Source organism: Liolophura sinensis, chromosome 7 (assembly GCF_032854445.1).
Source record: "Liolophura sinensis isolate JHLJ2023 chromosome 7, CUHK_Ljap_v2, whole genome shotgun sequence".
Taxonomy (NCBI): domain Eukaryota; kingdom Metazoa; phylum Mollusca; class Polyplacophora; order Chitonida; family Chitonidae; genus Liolophura; species Liolophura sinensis.
Window position 1 is genome coordinate 19,845,586 of NC_088301.1, and position 14,521 is coordinate 19,860,106.

At 39.5% G+C, this 14,521-nt stretch overlaps 1 protein-coding gene across 1 annotated transcript; it reads left to right on the forward strand.

The window, feature by feature from the left end:
* Nucleotides 1–6,761: 6,761 nt before the first annotated feature.
* On the forward strand, nucleotides 6,762–7,850 carry LOC135470712 (uncharacterized). The gene has a single exon (XM_064749748.1). The coding sequence runs from the start codon at nucleotides 6,762–6,764 to the stop codon at nucleotides 7,848–7,850; it is 1,089 nt and encodes a 362-aa protein (XP_064605818.1).
* Nucleotides 7,851–14,521: the final 6,671 nt, after the last annotated feature.

Below are 14,521 nucleotides of genomic sequence, written 5' to 3' on the forward strand. Positions count from 1 at the left end.
TCCACTCTGGAAAAAAATCCTGTTTGCAAACGACTTGCTTCCAATGCCGCCCAGACGTTCATGTGGTGCTGCACTATAAAAAGCAGTGACATGCACCAATATGTAATTTGTACTAAATAACTACTGCAATGATATTACCAGAAAGCTGTCAAAACATTTTATGTCAAAGAGAAATTAACCTTTCTGATCTAAGTGCTCAATGTTAAAGACCACTCAACAATAGCATGCTCCTACTGTGATGTGGTATGCCACATAAGCTTACCTCAGCATACTTAAATTTCGCATCAGTTAAACATGCGAAATACCATTAATACGATCAGCAAATACCATATTTCAGCCAGGTGTGGTTATACAGTAACCTTTATGCCTGATTAGTGAACAATTATAAAGTGAAAGTGAAAGTAACATTCCACCTGGCTGGTGGGTAGATAGTTTGTGTGCGAACATAAAATACATACATGTAAGCAGTCAACTGTGCTTATCACTTGCTGGATACTGCAGCTCCAAAACTGGGCATAAAATGACATCTTATCTGTGCTGGTCTTCACATAAGAATAAAACCAAAATAACATTACTGTGTAATGCAAGTAACAATTGTGTAACCCAGGTAATAATTGTGTAACCCAGGTAATAATTGTGTAACCCAGGTAACAACTGTGTAACTCAAGTAATAATTGTGTAACCCAGGTAACAATTGTGTAACCCAGGTAATAATTGTGTAACCCAGGTAACAACTGTGTAACTCAAGTAATAATTGTGTAACCCAGGTAACAACTGTGTAACTCAAGTAATAATTGTGTAACCCACGTAATAATTGTGTAACTCAAGTAATAATTGTGTAACCCAGGTAACAATTGTTAAAATTTATAAGATTTTCAATGTGATTTAATCATTCATTCCATTAACCTCCAGGCATTCTTCAACCAGGTGAAGCTCTTTATCTATGGTTGGTCTGCCTCAACAGCTTCCAAGGGAACAAACTCTTGCAGGATAAACCAGGCCTGTCCACAAAGCGGAAATGAGCAGAACATCAGCTCTGTTCACAGATTTTACTAGTTTGTTTATTAATTTACTTGAGAACATTTCACTAACACAGCAGCGGATTTTACTAGTAAGTGTCAGAAAGGAGAGCAGCTGAACTGTGATTATACACAGCTATGACATACGTTCCCTTATATTTAAACTGTGATTTTACCCTGCTAAGTATAAGCTCCTTCAATGTTTATGGTGAGATTTTCTGATGATATACACTAACACAAATAAATAAATCATGTAACAGGAGCAACTTTTCAGTGCTCATACCAGCAGTAGATAGGGGAAATTTAACTTTAGTTCATCAGATGGTAGAGCCCTGGCCTTTGGATGTGTAAGTCCTTCAACAATCACACTGGTGCCATGATCCAACAGGCACCCGAGGCATGGGGCTCACCCCAAGGCATGGGGTTCACGGTCTGTGAAGGCGGGTGACCCGTAGAGTAAATTCTTCAACCATTACAGATACATCTTAAGAATCTACAATATTATGTAAAGTTTGTATTCATATTGGTGTAAACATAAGCCAATTGTCTGACTGTTGTTGGCTTTGTCTGAGAGCACTTAAAACTTGGACATAACGAATAAGTTAAAAAAGATATAAGTAGTCAGCTGTCTAGAAAAGTTTGCAAATTCTTTACTTTCGCAAAATAGCAGATGCCTAAAGTCATATCACCACGTCTGGTGATGTTACTTTCCATCCTCAGGCAAAGCAATTGTGAAATCATGAAAACAAAGATAGTAATTAAACCAGTTAGCCAGTGACGTTAACGTCATGACTTTGTTAGTGTCCAATGCGATCTTATTTTGGACAGCTGTCGTTTACTACGATATCATTGGAGCAGGAGAGATATATAGGCGTTTAATAAAGTGTGATCACAAGATAAAATTCTCACACCACACAAAGACAGATTTCTGTACCTACCTTCTGGACAGCCCGTCAGTGTCCTCTGACGTGGTGATGGAAATACGCGGAGCAATCCACAGGTGATTGGGGCGTCTGTCTGTCGCTGACATAACAGAGTGTGGTGATTTCTGATTGGCTGAAGATACGGTCAGGTGTATAACCTCAGCAGTGTTTCTCACATGTTTTGGTTCAAATGGACGCTGTGCCTGTAAAAGAAGAAACACCAAATAATACTGACATTGCTAAAATACATGTATACAGCTTTAATGCAGTCACTTTGGGGCCACTTTCACAAAACTTCAAAAATCAACTTTTCTTACCTTTTCCCGTCAATAACATCGTCTTATGGCACTATAACCCAGATAATGTCTGGTACGAAAAAAAAGTTATGAGAAATGTGGCTAACAAAGTTTGGTGAAAGTGGCCTTTGATCATGATTTTCATGTCCTACCAAAATACATAAAGGGAGATAACTATGCCCCAGCCTGACTCTCGAAACAAATCCCCCTCCCCTGATTGATACATTAACTCATGGAAACAGTCGATATAACATTTCTATTTATAGATAAATGTACTACGATTCATATTCCTGACAGAAAGTTTGTAGGAAAATATGGCAGAGTGTGAGAATTAAGTGTCACGATAGAGCTCAGTACAACATGAACCCATTATCCCTTTAACAGCCAGAACATTCACCAGTCTTGAACTTCATTTCAGCTGTGCTCACCGTACCATATAAATTCCCTCTTTAACATGCAACACTTTCCTTTACATAGCAAGGTTTTTCTTCAAATATCAATGCTTTCCTTAATAAATCAAAGCTTTCCTTAAGTCATAAATTATTTCCTTAACATTTCATGCAATGCTTAATTTCCTGAACATATCAATGCTTTTCTGAACATATCAATGCTTTCCTTAACATACCAATGCTTTCCTTAACATATTCATTAACATACCAATGTTTTCATTAACTCACACACAAATGCTTTCATTAACATATATGTATCAATGCTTTATAGGGTCTTTTAACACTCATGAAGTATATGTAATGAGGTAATATTTAACACTCATGAAGTATATGTAATGAGGTAATATTTAACACTCATGAAGAATATGTAATGAGGTAATATTTAACACTCATGAAGAATATGTAATGAGGTAATATTTAACACTCATGAAGAATATGTAATGAGGTAATATTTAACACTCATGAAGAATATGTAATGAGGTAATATTTAACACTCATGAAGTATATGTAATGAGGTACCTATACCTGTCCAATAAGGACTAGAACTGAAGCCAGATTGCCTGTTATATTCTCTTGTATTTATTTGTTTATTTGATTGGCGTTTTACGCAAGGATATTTCACTTATAAGACGGAGCTGGTCAGCATTATGGTGGGACAAAACTGGGCAGAGCCCGGGGGAAGATCCACGGGCATGCCCAACTTGCTGCTAAACCTTCCCCCTTACGACCATTTCCTCTATTACGATGACATTGCCAGTTTGGCCACAAATTGTCACCGCAAATTCAGAAAAGAACAACAGACCACAGCATCTGAGTTACTTTAGGCTGATAATGAAAAGTTCCCCATTATCACTTTGATGTCTGTATATCAAAAAGGCTACAAATTAGTTACAAATAGCAGTCACAACGTAACTGGCCATTAGCTCACACAGAATATCGACCTGGTCAAAGCTTAAGGTCATTTCAAATCACGTAGAGCACGGGACTGCTAATTTGTTTGGACTTCCTGTGCTTTTTTTTTTTACACCATAGTCCACAACTGCCATGCTTGTTATTAAAAAAATAATGATAGCAGAATTAATAAAGATTATTTTATCTTAATTAAGTCAATCGGCACATTATTGGCCATTTCTGTTGAAGCCTAATCAGCACATACATGTATATATGGCCAACTCTTGTGGTTTAACAATGGCAGGTGGCCGTGTTCAGATTCAGCGCGACAGTTACATTCGGGTTGATTGATCATCATTGTTTTGGAATTACTACCTGATAGAAGCTAGCGGGGTCTGTTCTTATGTAGTGAATAGCCTTGACATGTGGAGGACATGGCACGCCAAGTTCCAGGCTAGTGGACTACAGGGCCCATGTTTATCAAGCAACTTCATGACATATGTCATAAATTAGAAGCCCCTAAAAAGCCAAACTTAGAAGAGGAAAGAGGTCATAGTGTGGTTAGCACCATGTTCTGCAGTAAAGATTCAGTGTACAAATTTCCAACATTCTAGTGTACAGCATTTTATTTGTAGCTGTGTTTCAATATTTGACTTAAGTCTTAAGACATTTGATAAATACAAACCAAGGTCATGAGTACATAATTCTACTCTGAAAGCTATGCTGAGCCAAGGAAGAAATGACACGGATGTCGCCGTTGTCTACAAGGATATCCAGCCATAATCAACACTTAAAACACTAAATCTTACACATACATTGTAATTACATTTACGCATAATAAATTAAGTCTTTAAGTCTCATTTGTGTGTTAAATATATACGGCAAGCCTACTGAATTCATTTCTCATTATTACCAACATGTAAAGTTACCTTCGCACCAATCACTGTCTTTTACCATTACACTGACAGTTACATAAAATACGAACCCTACTAAAGAGCCATGTGTTGCAAACATTAACAATTGCACGGAACAACAGCTTGTTTTGCGAGTGAAAACTAAATGGCAAGCCAATATTACAATTTGTTGGGGTTTTTTTGGGGGGGGGGGGGGGATATAAAAAAACTAGAATATATACAAACACTTCAAAGTTCAAAGAATATTTTCTTGTGCTACACACATAAAATGTATTCAACAACTGAATAAAAATCGTTATTTTTTTCAATTATTTTCTCTATATCGTCATAAAAAGACTAAAAAAATAAAATGTTTCTTGACTGGCCTACAGGGAGCATTGCCCACATACATGTAATGGCAAGTGTGCAAATATTTAATCTGTCACCTTGTATTGTAAGGCAAATCTAAAACTGTTAGTCCATCAGACTAGCTGTATATTTGTCACTATTTATTTGATTTGTGTTTTACAACACACTCAAGAATATTTCACTTACGCCTCTGCTGGATTATGGTGGAAGGAAATCGGGCAGAGCCCGGAAGAAATCCACCACCATTCCCAGGTTGCTGGCAGACCTTTCCACATACAACCGAAGAGCAAGCCAGCATGAGCTGGGCTTGAACTCACATCACCTGCACTAGTGAGAGGCTCCAGGATTATTGCGCTGGAGTGCTAATCACCTCAGCCACGGAGGCCCCCTAAATTTGTCACTATGAATGAGAGTACAAAGTTAAAGATCACTTAATGTGTTAAACTAGACCAAAACTGGTGAGTCTTCGGTCCATTATCCTTTTAACAGCCAGAACATTCACCAGTCTTGAACTTCATTTCAGCTGTGCTCTCCGTACCATATAATTTCCCTCTTTAACATGCAACACTTTCCTTTACATAGCAAGGTTTTTCTTCACATATCAATGCTTTCCTTAATAAATCAAAGATTTCCTTATGTCATAAATTATTTCCTTAACATTTCATGCAATGCTTAATTTCCTGAACTATCTTTGGTCCATTATCCTTTGCTTTTGTGCTTCTCTGGAATTTTGCAAGTAGAACAAAAAGCATAAATATTTCATTAACTTTCAAAAATGTATATGTGTATGTATATATGTTTGGGGTTTAATGTAGTTCTTAAAGGATGCATGAAACACTTTTGTTTTATTCCGTAATTTGCAGATTATCATGTGAAATCACATGTAACAGTACAAATAAATATTTCAACTTTAGCATTGGGGGGTAAAAAAGGCTTCAGCAGCAGTGACATCAACGACAATCCCTGTTTAAAAAGAACCCTGTTGGGGACAGACCTAATGGGTCTGGTCCAATGGGGACAGAGGTGTGAGGAATAGACCAAATAGGGGTGGGTGTTAGTATGCAGAGGCGGCGCTAAGCTGGCACAAAGAAGTTACGCAGCATCTGTGTTGTCCAAACTGTGCCAACACGGTTCACCGGGCTCAGGTGTTCAATCTGACCATTGACGGAAATATGCATAACATATAGGGGTAATTAACAGGTATAAAAATACCCCCAAATATACATTTTTTCAGACAAAAATACTGAGGCATAATTTTCTTTATTTGACATAGAAACATAATAATTATTTTATAGTTCCTTTTCATGTATCCTTTAACAGTTTTTCATGAGTTTTAACCTAATATCATAAATTTCAGAAAATTATGCATATATATACATATATATCTGGAAAGCTCTGGTCAATCTTATTTCACGCCAGGGAATATAAGCATGTCAGGTAATATAAGCATGTCAGGGGATATAAGCCTGTCAGGGAATATAAGTCTGTCAGGGGATATAAGCCTGTCAGGGGATATAAGCATGTCAGGGGATGTAAGCCTGTCAGGGAATATAAGCCTGTCAGGGGATATAAGCCTGTCAGGGAATATAAGCCTGTCAGGGGATATAAGCCTGTTAGGGAATATAAGCCTGTCAGGGGATATAAGCCTGTTAGGGAATATAAGCATGTCAGGGGATATAAGCCTGTTAGGGGATATAAGCATGTCAGGGGATATAAGCCTGTTAGGGAATATAAGCATGTCAGAGTTTCATTTAATGCTGGTATTAAACGGTGTCTTGACACGACACAGAATACTACCAAATCCACAACCACTTCATAGCCGCAACATGCCCAAAATCAAAAAACCACTACCATTTCAAGGCTCAAATTAGCGAAACCAAATCACAGACAGTCCTCTACCTGCCTCACTACACCCAGGCCAATGACAGTCCTCTACCCGCCTCACTTACACTCAGACCACAGAGAGTCCTCTACCTGTCTCACTACACCCAGGCCACAGACAGTCCTCTACCTGCCTCACCACACCCAGGCCATAGACAGTCCTCTACCTGCCTCACCACACCCAGGCCATAGACAGTCCCCTACCTGTCTCACTACACCCAGGCCACAGACAGTCCTCTACCTGCCTCACTATACCCAGACCACAGACAGTCCTCTACCTGCCTCACTACACCCAAACGACAGACAGTCCTCTACCTGCCTCACCACAGATGGTCCTCTACCTGCCTCACCACAGACAGTCCTCTACCTGCCTCACTACACACAGACCACAAACAGTCTTATACCTGCCTCACCATACCCAGACCACAGACAGTCCTCTACCTGCCTCACCACATCCAGACCACAAACAGTCCTCTACCTGCCTCACCACACCCAGACCACAGACAGTCCTCTACCTGCCTCACTTACACCCAGACCACAGACAGTCCTCTACCTGCCTCACCACACCCAGACCACAGACAGTCCCCTACCTGCCTCACCACACCCAGGCCACAGACAGTCCTCCACCTGCCTCACTACACCCAGACCACAGACAGTCCTCTACCTGCTTCACTACACCCAAACCACAGACAGTCCTCTACCTGCCTCACCACAGAGAGTCCTCTACCTGCCTCACCACAGACAGTCCTCTACCTGCCTCACTACACACAGACCACAAACAGTCTTATACCTGCCTCACCACACCCAGACCACAAACAGTCCTCTACCTGCCTCACCACACCCAGGCCACAGACAGTACTCCACCTGCCCCACCACCAACAGTCCTGTATCTGCCTCACCACACCCAAACCACAACCCGTATACAGCCTCACCAACAACAACCAGTAAACATCCTCACCAACCACAACCAGTACACTGCCTCACCAACCACTACACGGCCTCACCAACCACAACCACTACACGGCCTCAACAACCACAACCACTACACGGCCTCAACACACCCAAATCACCACAAAAACATCAGCCCTGTTTGTCTCTTAATATGAACTTATCGCTCCCAGACGAGTAATTCACAGGGGTCCAATTTTGCCAATGCCAGAAGGTTCAGCCATAACGGTCAAAGATATCAACTATAAATAACACGATCCTGTAAGGCAGAGGCAAATCTAATCCTGACGTTCAGCAAGAATGGGTTTATGAACTGGGTTTTACAGACTGAGGAGGGAATGCTAATGATATTTCTGTCGCAACAATGTCACTGGGGGGCAAAACCAAGGGACGGTAATAAAGGATGATCTGAGTCCACTGGTTCACAACAAGCACCATGCACTGTAGGTCGCCACTGGCCTGTAAACATGGCCCCAAGAGGCAAAGGTGGGCCAAATTTCACACGCTCCCATTCCCTTGCTGTGACACTAATAATACAGCCTAGTAGGCCTATACTGAAAACATCTCATGAGACAGGCGTACATGCATCGTGAGACTCGAGCCGAATTTGCCATCACCATGCACATTTGTGTGCCACAGCATGTGTTTATCATATATATATATATATATATATATATATATATATATATATACATATATATATATTTATGTGATTGGTGTTTACCCTGTAATCAAGTATATTTCACTCACACGACAGCAGCAAGCATTATGGTGGAAGGAAACCCTGCGGAGTTCTGCGGAAAACCCACAACCATCCGCAGGTTGCTGGGAGACCTTCCCACATAGAAGGAGGGTAATGAAAGCTCTAAACGATACATGTACCACTATTTCTTTATATGATTGCACACTTAATGTTGTACTCAAAGAGTTTTTTTTCACTTAAATATACACTGGGGGATTAAGTTTCAGAGTGCATGTAGAAATTCATACCTGCCATATTTACAAACCTATAACAAACCTCAATTTTGTGGTTGGAAACTGAATATTTTCAGTAATAAAAAAATCAGTTTCAGCAACAGAAATATAGCTGTACTCAATCTGGGTGCCAAAAACGGAATGTTCAAAGAATAAGACACATTATTTTCTCTCACTAGGCATGTAGCTGGACGGAAGCTGGGCGGAAGCTGGGCGATAGCTGGACTGAAGCTGGACGGTAGCTGGACGGAAGCTGGACGGCAGCTGGGCGGCAGCTGGGCGGAAGCCTTACGGTAGCTGGACGGTAGCTGGGCGGTAGCTGGACGGAAGCTGGACGGAAGCTGGACGGAAGCTGCGCGGTAGCTGGACGGAAGCTGGACGGTAGCTGTTACTCTTCATGTTGCTCTACTGAAAACAGGACGCCATATGTACATTTCCCTCTTTTTGACACAAACAGCAATAAATTTGACAAAGATGTAATTTACTAATGTTAATTAAGTATTCGCTTTGGCATTCTAACAACTCATTAGGAACTGACGGTAGCTGGATGGAAGCTGGACGGTAGCTGGACGGAAGCTGGACGGTAGCTGGACGGAAGCTGGGCGGTAGCTGGACGGTAGCTGTTACTCAGCAATAAATTTGACAAAGATGTAATTTACTAATGTTAATTAAATATTCGCTTGGGCATTCTAACAACTCATTAGGAACTGAAGATAAAAGAAATTTAATGTTCAGCTTAACAAGTGGGTTGTTTAACATGGAGATAACTAGCACTTTTGACTTCACTCAAAGTTAGCCTAGGGCACATTTAAATAAATACAGAAAGGGTTTTTTTAATTAATTCTTTCACTGAAAATCACCATGTAAATGTGATGTACGACCATGTAGGACACTGGCATTTTTGGAATTCAAGGTCTTCTTCTAAGTTCTTTATTATTCTTTCCCAACCTGTAAATGTAGTTTGCACGCTATCAGTTTTATCAGAAAAAATCTGCTGTTGTCAAAGTCAGCTAACAGGTGAAACTGTGAAGTGAATATTTATAGAAATCTATCGATAATTACACAATACAATACAACAAATACAAATTTGAAGGCGGTAAACCAAATTTTTTTTTTTTTTTAAAAGTCTTACTCAATTCAGATTTCACACTGATCTTTAAATTTTTTTCAAACTCAAATAATGCCCTGCCAAAAACTTTTCTATGAATCCCAGAACTCATGACTTTTTCATGGTTCTACAAAATGATCACAAATTCAAGATATTGGTACGACAATTTAATGATGACCGGCACAAGTAACACTTAACAGTAAAAATCTTGACTGATCTAAAGACTGCATGATTTAAATTAATTCAAATGAAGATTTTACTCACCAAGACTGTGCCCCAACATCACCAGCTGCATACAACTCACAACCTATTTTACACAAATGACAGAGAACAAAAGCACGTAGCAAATACCATGGGGGTCCAGGCCAGCTTCACAGGGAGCTAATTACAAGCAAAGGATATGCTTCAGATTTGAACTCTTCACATGTACATTCCATTCCATGAACAAAATGAAGAAGAACACATAAAATGCTCTGCTATTTATCATAGTTCAAAAGAAGCTAGGAAGATCTCAGGCAATGCATCAAACGGAGAAAAAAAAAACAGTATCAATTCCAAGACAGCACAGGGTGTTTTTAAGTGGATGATATGGTGCAAAGAAAACTTAGAACCCCACTTCCTTGCTTCAAAGACCGAGATAAGAGCCGTTCCATTTCTCTCAGCCGTCCTTAATCTGTGTTTATGGGGTTCATTTGCCTCTCGGTATCCACGATCTTAATTCTAATCCGAACTCGCTGTGTGGTAGGGACGAAATCTGCTCTACATGGCTGCAGTGTTCAATTGTATCCATGATAAATAACACAAGTGTTTAAAAGACAAAAGCGAATCCTAAAACCACAATGTACATGTGTGAGAGAGCTGCTGTTCCATATTCAAACAATGCTACATGTACGGTTAGACTAACTTTCTGTCAAAAACATCCTGTAATTTTCTCCAAAGTGTTTAAATATTAGGCAGAAATTGTTACCAACTGCTGAAATGAATATATTTGAGATGTATTTCGGAAAACATGCGATATGAAATAAAATGCAACACATGATCCAACGTACCCTATTTCTTCTAATTTTTGGGACATGTGGTCTGCTCATGAATTGTGGTAAACTACAACAAAAGATACAAGGCGATGCAAGATTCAATATTTTGATTTTATTTTAAGGTGGAGAAAACATAAAAATGACATAAAGTTCGGACGAAAGAGTGCGAAAAGTTATTCCTAAATGTGGTCTTCAATATTTTTTCCCATTTTTCCTTAAGGAGAAAAAAAGACACTTGAAAATATGTTTTGGATGGTGGGTATTTGTGACCAACTTTTGGTATTGATAGTTTTTGTCATAAATGAGGATGTAACACAGGTTTAATAAATATTTTTGCACTAGAATTTGTTCTTTTCAGCTAACAAATGTATTAAACCTTAATTTGAATCATATTTATATTTTTAATATGTTCATAAATATTATCATAAATTAGGTAAAATACATATGTTTCGATATAAACAACAAATTTACATTCAAATAAATTTATTAGACAAGCATCACATCCTTATTTAGAACATTAGTATGTAACAATGATAAATACCAAAAGTCGGTCCCAAATACCCACCATACTAAAATATTTTCAAATACCCTTAAAAAAAAATCCAAAAAAATATTAAGGATCATATCTGCAAATAAGTTTTGATGCTCTTTCATCTGACTTTAGCATTACTTTTATGTTTTCTTCTCCTTTAAACCATTTGAGAAAATTCTTTTTTTCATTTTTGAAAATGGTTTAAGTAAGACCGAAAAACTGAATCATGCATCAACTTGTATCTTATGAAGGAGTTACCACCATACTCGATTTTATGAAGCTTATCAGTAGAAATGGAAATATTTGGTATGCTCATTTTAGCCAATACATATGTAACTATAGCAGAAACATATACTATATTAAGCTGCATATACCATATTTACACACACAGGAAACTCAAGTTCACGGGAAACTCAAGTTCATGGAAAGCTCCAGTTCATGATTAGTAAATTGCCAAAATTGAAAAATTAAAATTAATTGAAAATTTACTCTTAAACCTGACAGCCGCTTTACTGATCAGAAGTTCTTCAGTTTGATATTATTTAACAATATTCAATTAAACCAAAACACAAAATACAAATGTCCTCACAATGATGTCCATTTGTACATCACTTTATACTGACCCTCATGCAAGCTCTTAAATGTAACAAACATGTTGAAGCAGTACCTATCCAACATTTACTGATCGAAAAAAATCTATACAGGTAGGGGCAGATATGTACAAACATTGGCTTACCTATCTTCATGGAGAACAAAAATCACTTTCTACACTGCATGTTAACCATACGCTTAACCTTGCCTGACACATACTGCCTTCATTGGACTGTCTTAAACCCTCTGGGGGGATTACATCTTACTTTTAAGAGCGGGAATATACTTGCATTTCCACACAGTCTTGAATAATTTATCGTCTGCATTCGATAATGCCCTGAAAACTGTGGCAAGCACTTTGATCGTTATGTACATGTGTTTGTAAATTTACAAACACCACATCTTTCACATGTAGGTGAGAAGAAGTGCTTTCCCAAGATATTTAATGCAGAACACATAACAATAAATCAGCAAATATGTCTATTTCCAGTATGCCTTCAAGCCCAGATAAATTAATGCTAGCAAAAATCTGTGGCCCACAAGGCAACTCATTGAGCACATGGAGTGTACATGTACATTTGAGTGCGAGTGCTTGGGGTTTAACGTCGTACTCAACAATTTTCCAGTCATATGACGACGAAGGAATCCTTAGGGTGCATGTACATGAAATGTGCCTCCTTGTTGCAGGACGGATTTCCACCGCTCTTTTATTTAGTGCTGCATCACTGAGACGACTTACCGAAGGCAAGTAAGACGCCCCGCCCGAGCCATTATACTGATACGGGTCAACCAGTCGTTGCACTATCCCCTTCATGCCGAACGCCAAGCGAGGAAGTTACAACTTCCTCTTTTAAAGTCTTAGGTGTGACTCGATCAAGGATTGATCCTGGATCTACCGGTCCTGAAGCGGACGCTCTACCAACTGTGCTATCCAGGCCGGTCCATGTACATTTGAGGCAGTGCAACTCCTCCAACAGATATAGATGATTTAGAAAGTAACTCTCTCAAAAGATGGAGTGTACAAATGAGTCAACTCTCTCAATAGCAGTAGCGTACTGATGAGGCAACTATCTCAACAGATGGAGTGTACAAACCAGGCAAATCTCTCAATAGTTGGAGAGTACTGATGAGGCAACTCTCTCAACAGATGGAGTGTACAAACGAGGCAAATCTCTCAATAGTTGCAGCGTACTGATGAGGCAACTCTCTCAACAGATGGAGTGTACAAATGAAGTAAATCTCACAAAAGCTGGATTGTACTGAAGAGGCAACTCTCTCAACAGATGGAGTGTACAAACAAGTCAACTCTAAACAGTTGAAGTGTACTGATGAGGCAACTCTCTCAGCAGATGGAGTGTACAAACAAGTCAACTCTCTCAATAGCTATAGTGTACAGATTAGGCAACTTTCTCCACACATGGAGTGTACAAACAAGTCAACTCTCTCAACAGTTGGAGTGTATTGATGAGGCAACTTTCTTAACACATGGAGTGTAGTGACAAGGCAACTCCCTCAACAAGTTGAGTGTACAGACAAGGTAACTCTCTCAACACATGGAGTGTGCTCATGTGGCAACTCTCTCAATAGTTGGAGTGTACTGACGAGGCAACTTTCTCAGCACATGGAGTGTAGTGAAGAGGCAACTCCCTCAACAAATTGAGTGTACATGTACAGACAAGGCAACTCTCTCAACAGGTGGAGTGTGCTCATGAGGCAACTCTCTCAACAGCTGGAGTTTACAAACACAGCAACTCTCTCAACGGCTGGAATGTACAGACAAAGCCACTCCTCCAACAAGTAGATTAATTAGGGAGTAACTCCTTCAACAATTAAGTTTACGGACAAAGCAATCCTTTCAACAGTTGCAATGCACAGGCATGACAACTCCCAACAGGTAGCTAGATTCTTTTAACACGCGAAGAAAAAAGGTTATATCAATTCCCTGCCCAATGCTGGAATTGAACCTGTACTTGGCCATAACCGCATAAAAACTTGTACAAATTAATTAATAGCATTTGCACACATTTGCAAACATTATAAAATAAAATGTACACAAGAAGAGCCAATTACCTGTTGCGCACAATCCACCCGGCCAGCAATATAGCATGAGTGCAAATCAACAGAATACAAAATCCTTTTATATTTAACCCCCAACAATAGTCAGACAACAACAACTTTATACCTACGTCCCCTGAGCAGTCAAGTATTCCCACACAAGAAATTTAAACAAACTACCTTTTGCTCACAACCCACTCAGCCAGCATCACAGCACGAGCACTAATAAACAAGAAACAAAATCCTTTCGAAATTAATATTTAACCCCAGCAAGAGTCAAACAATAACAACTTTACCTGTGTCCCCCACAAGCGCGCTACTGTAGACAGACAGTAGCCCATGATACTTTGCACCTGGTTCCTGTCACATATCTAACAGTCTCCGTACATGCCATGCGGAGCAAGACATCTCTGCATGAAAGTACTTAACAAGACATATCCCGCACGGCACTCCATGGCTTGCTGATCGACAACGGTCTACCTGAGATATAGACACAGCAGTGGTGTGGTGGAAGATGCAGTGGCACCGTTATGAAAGGGCAATTACTGAGGGAAATT

Excerpts from the sequence above, each read along its gene's own strand:
- LOC135470712 (XM_064749748.1), top strand. The coding sequence starts at position 6,762 with ATGACAGTCCTCTACCCGCCTCACTTACACTCAGACCACAGAGAGTCC.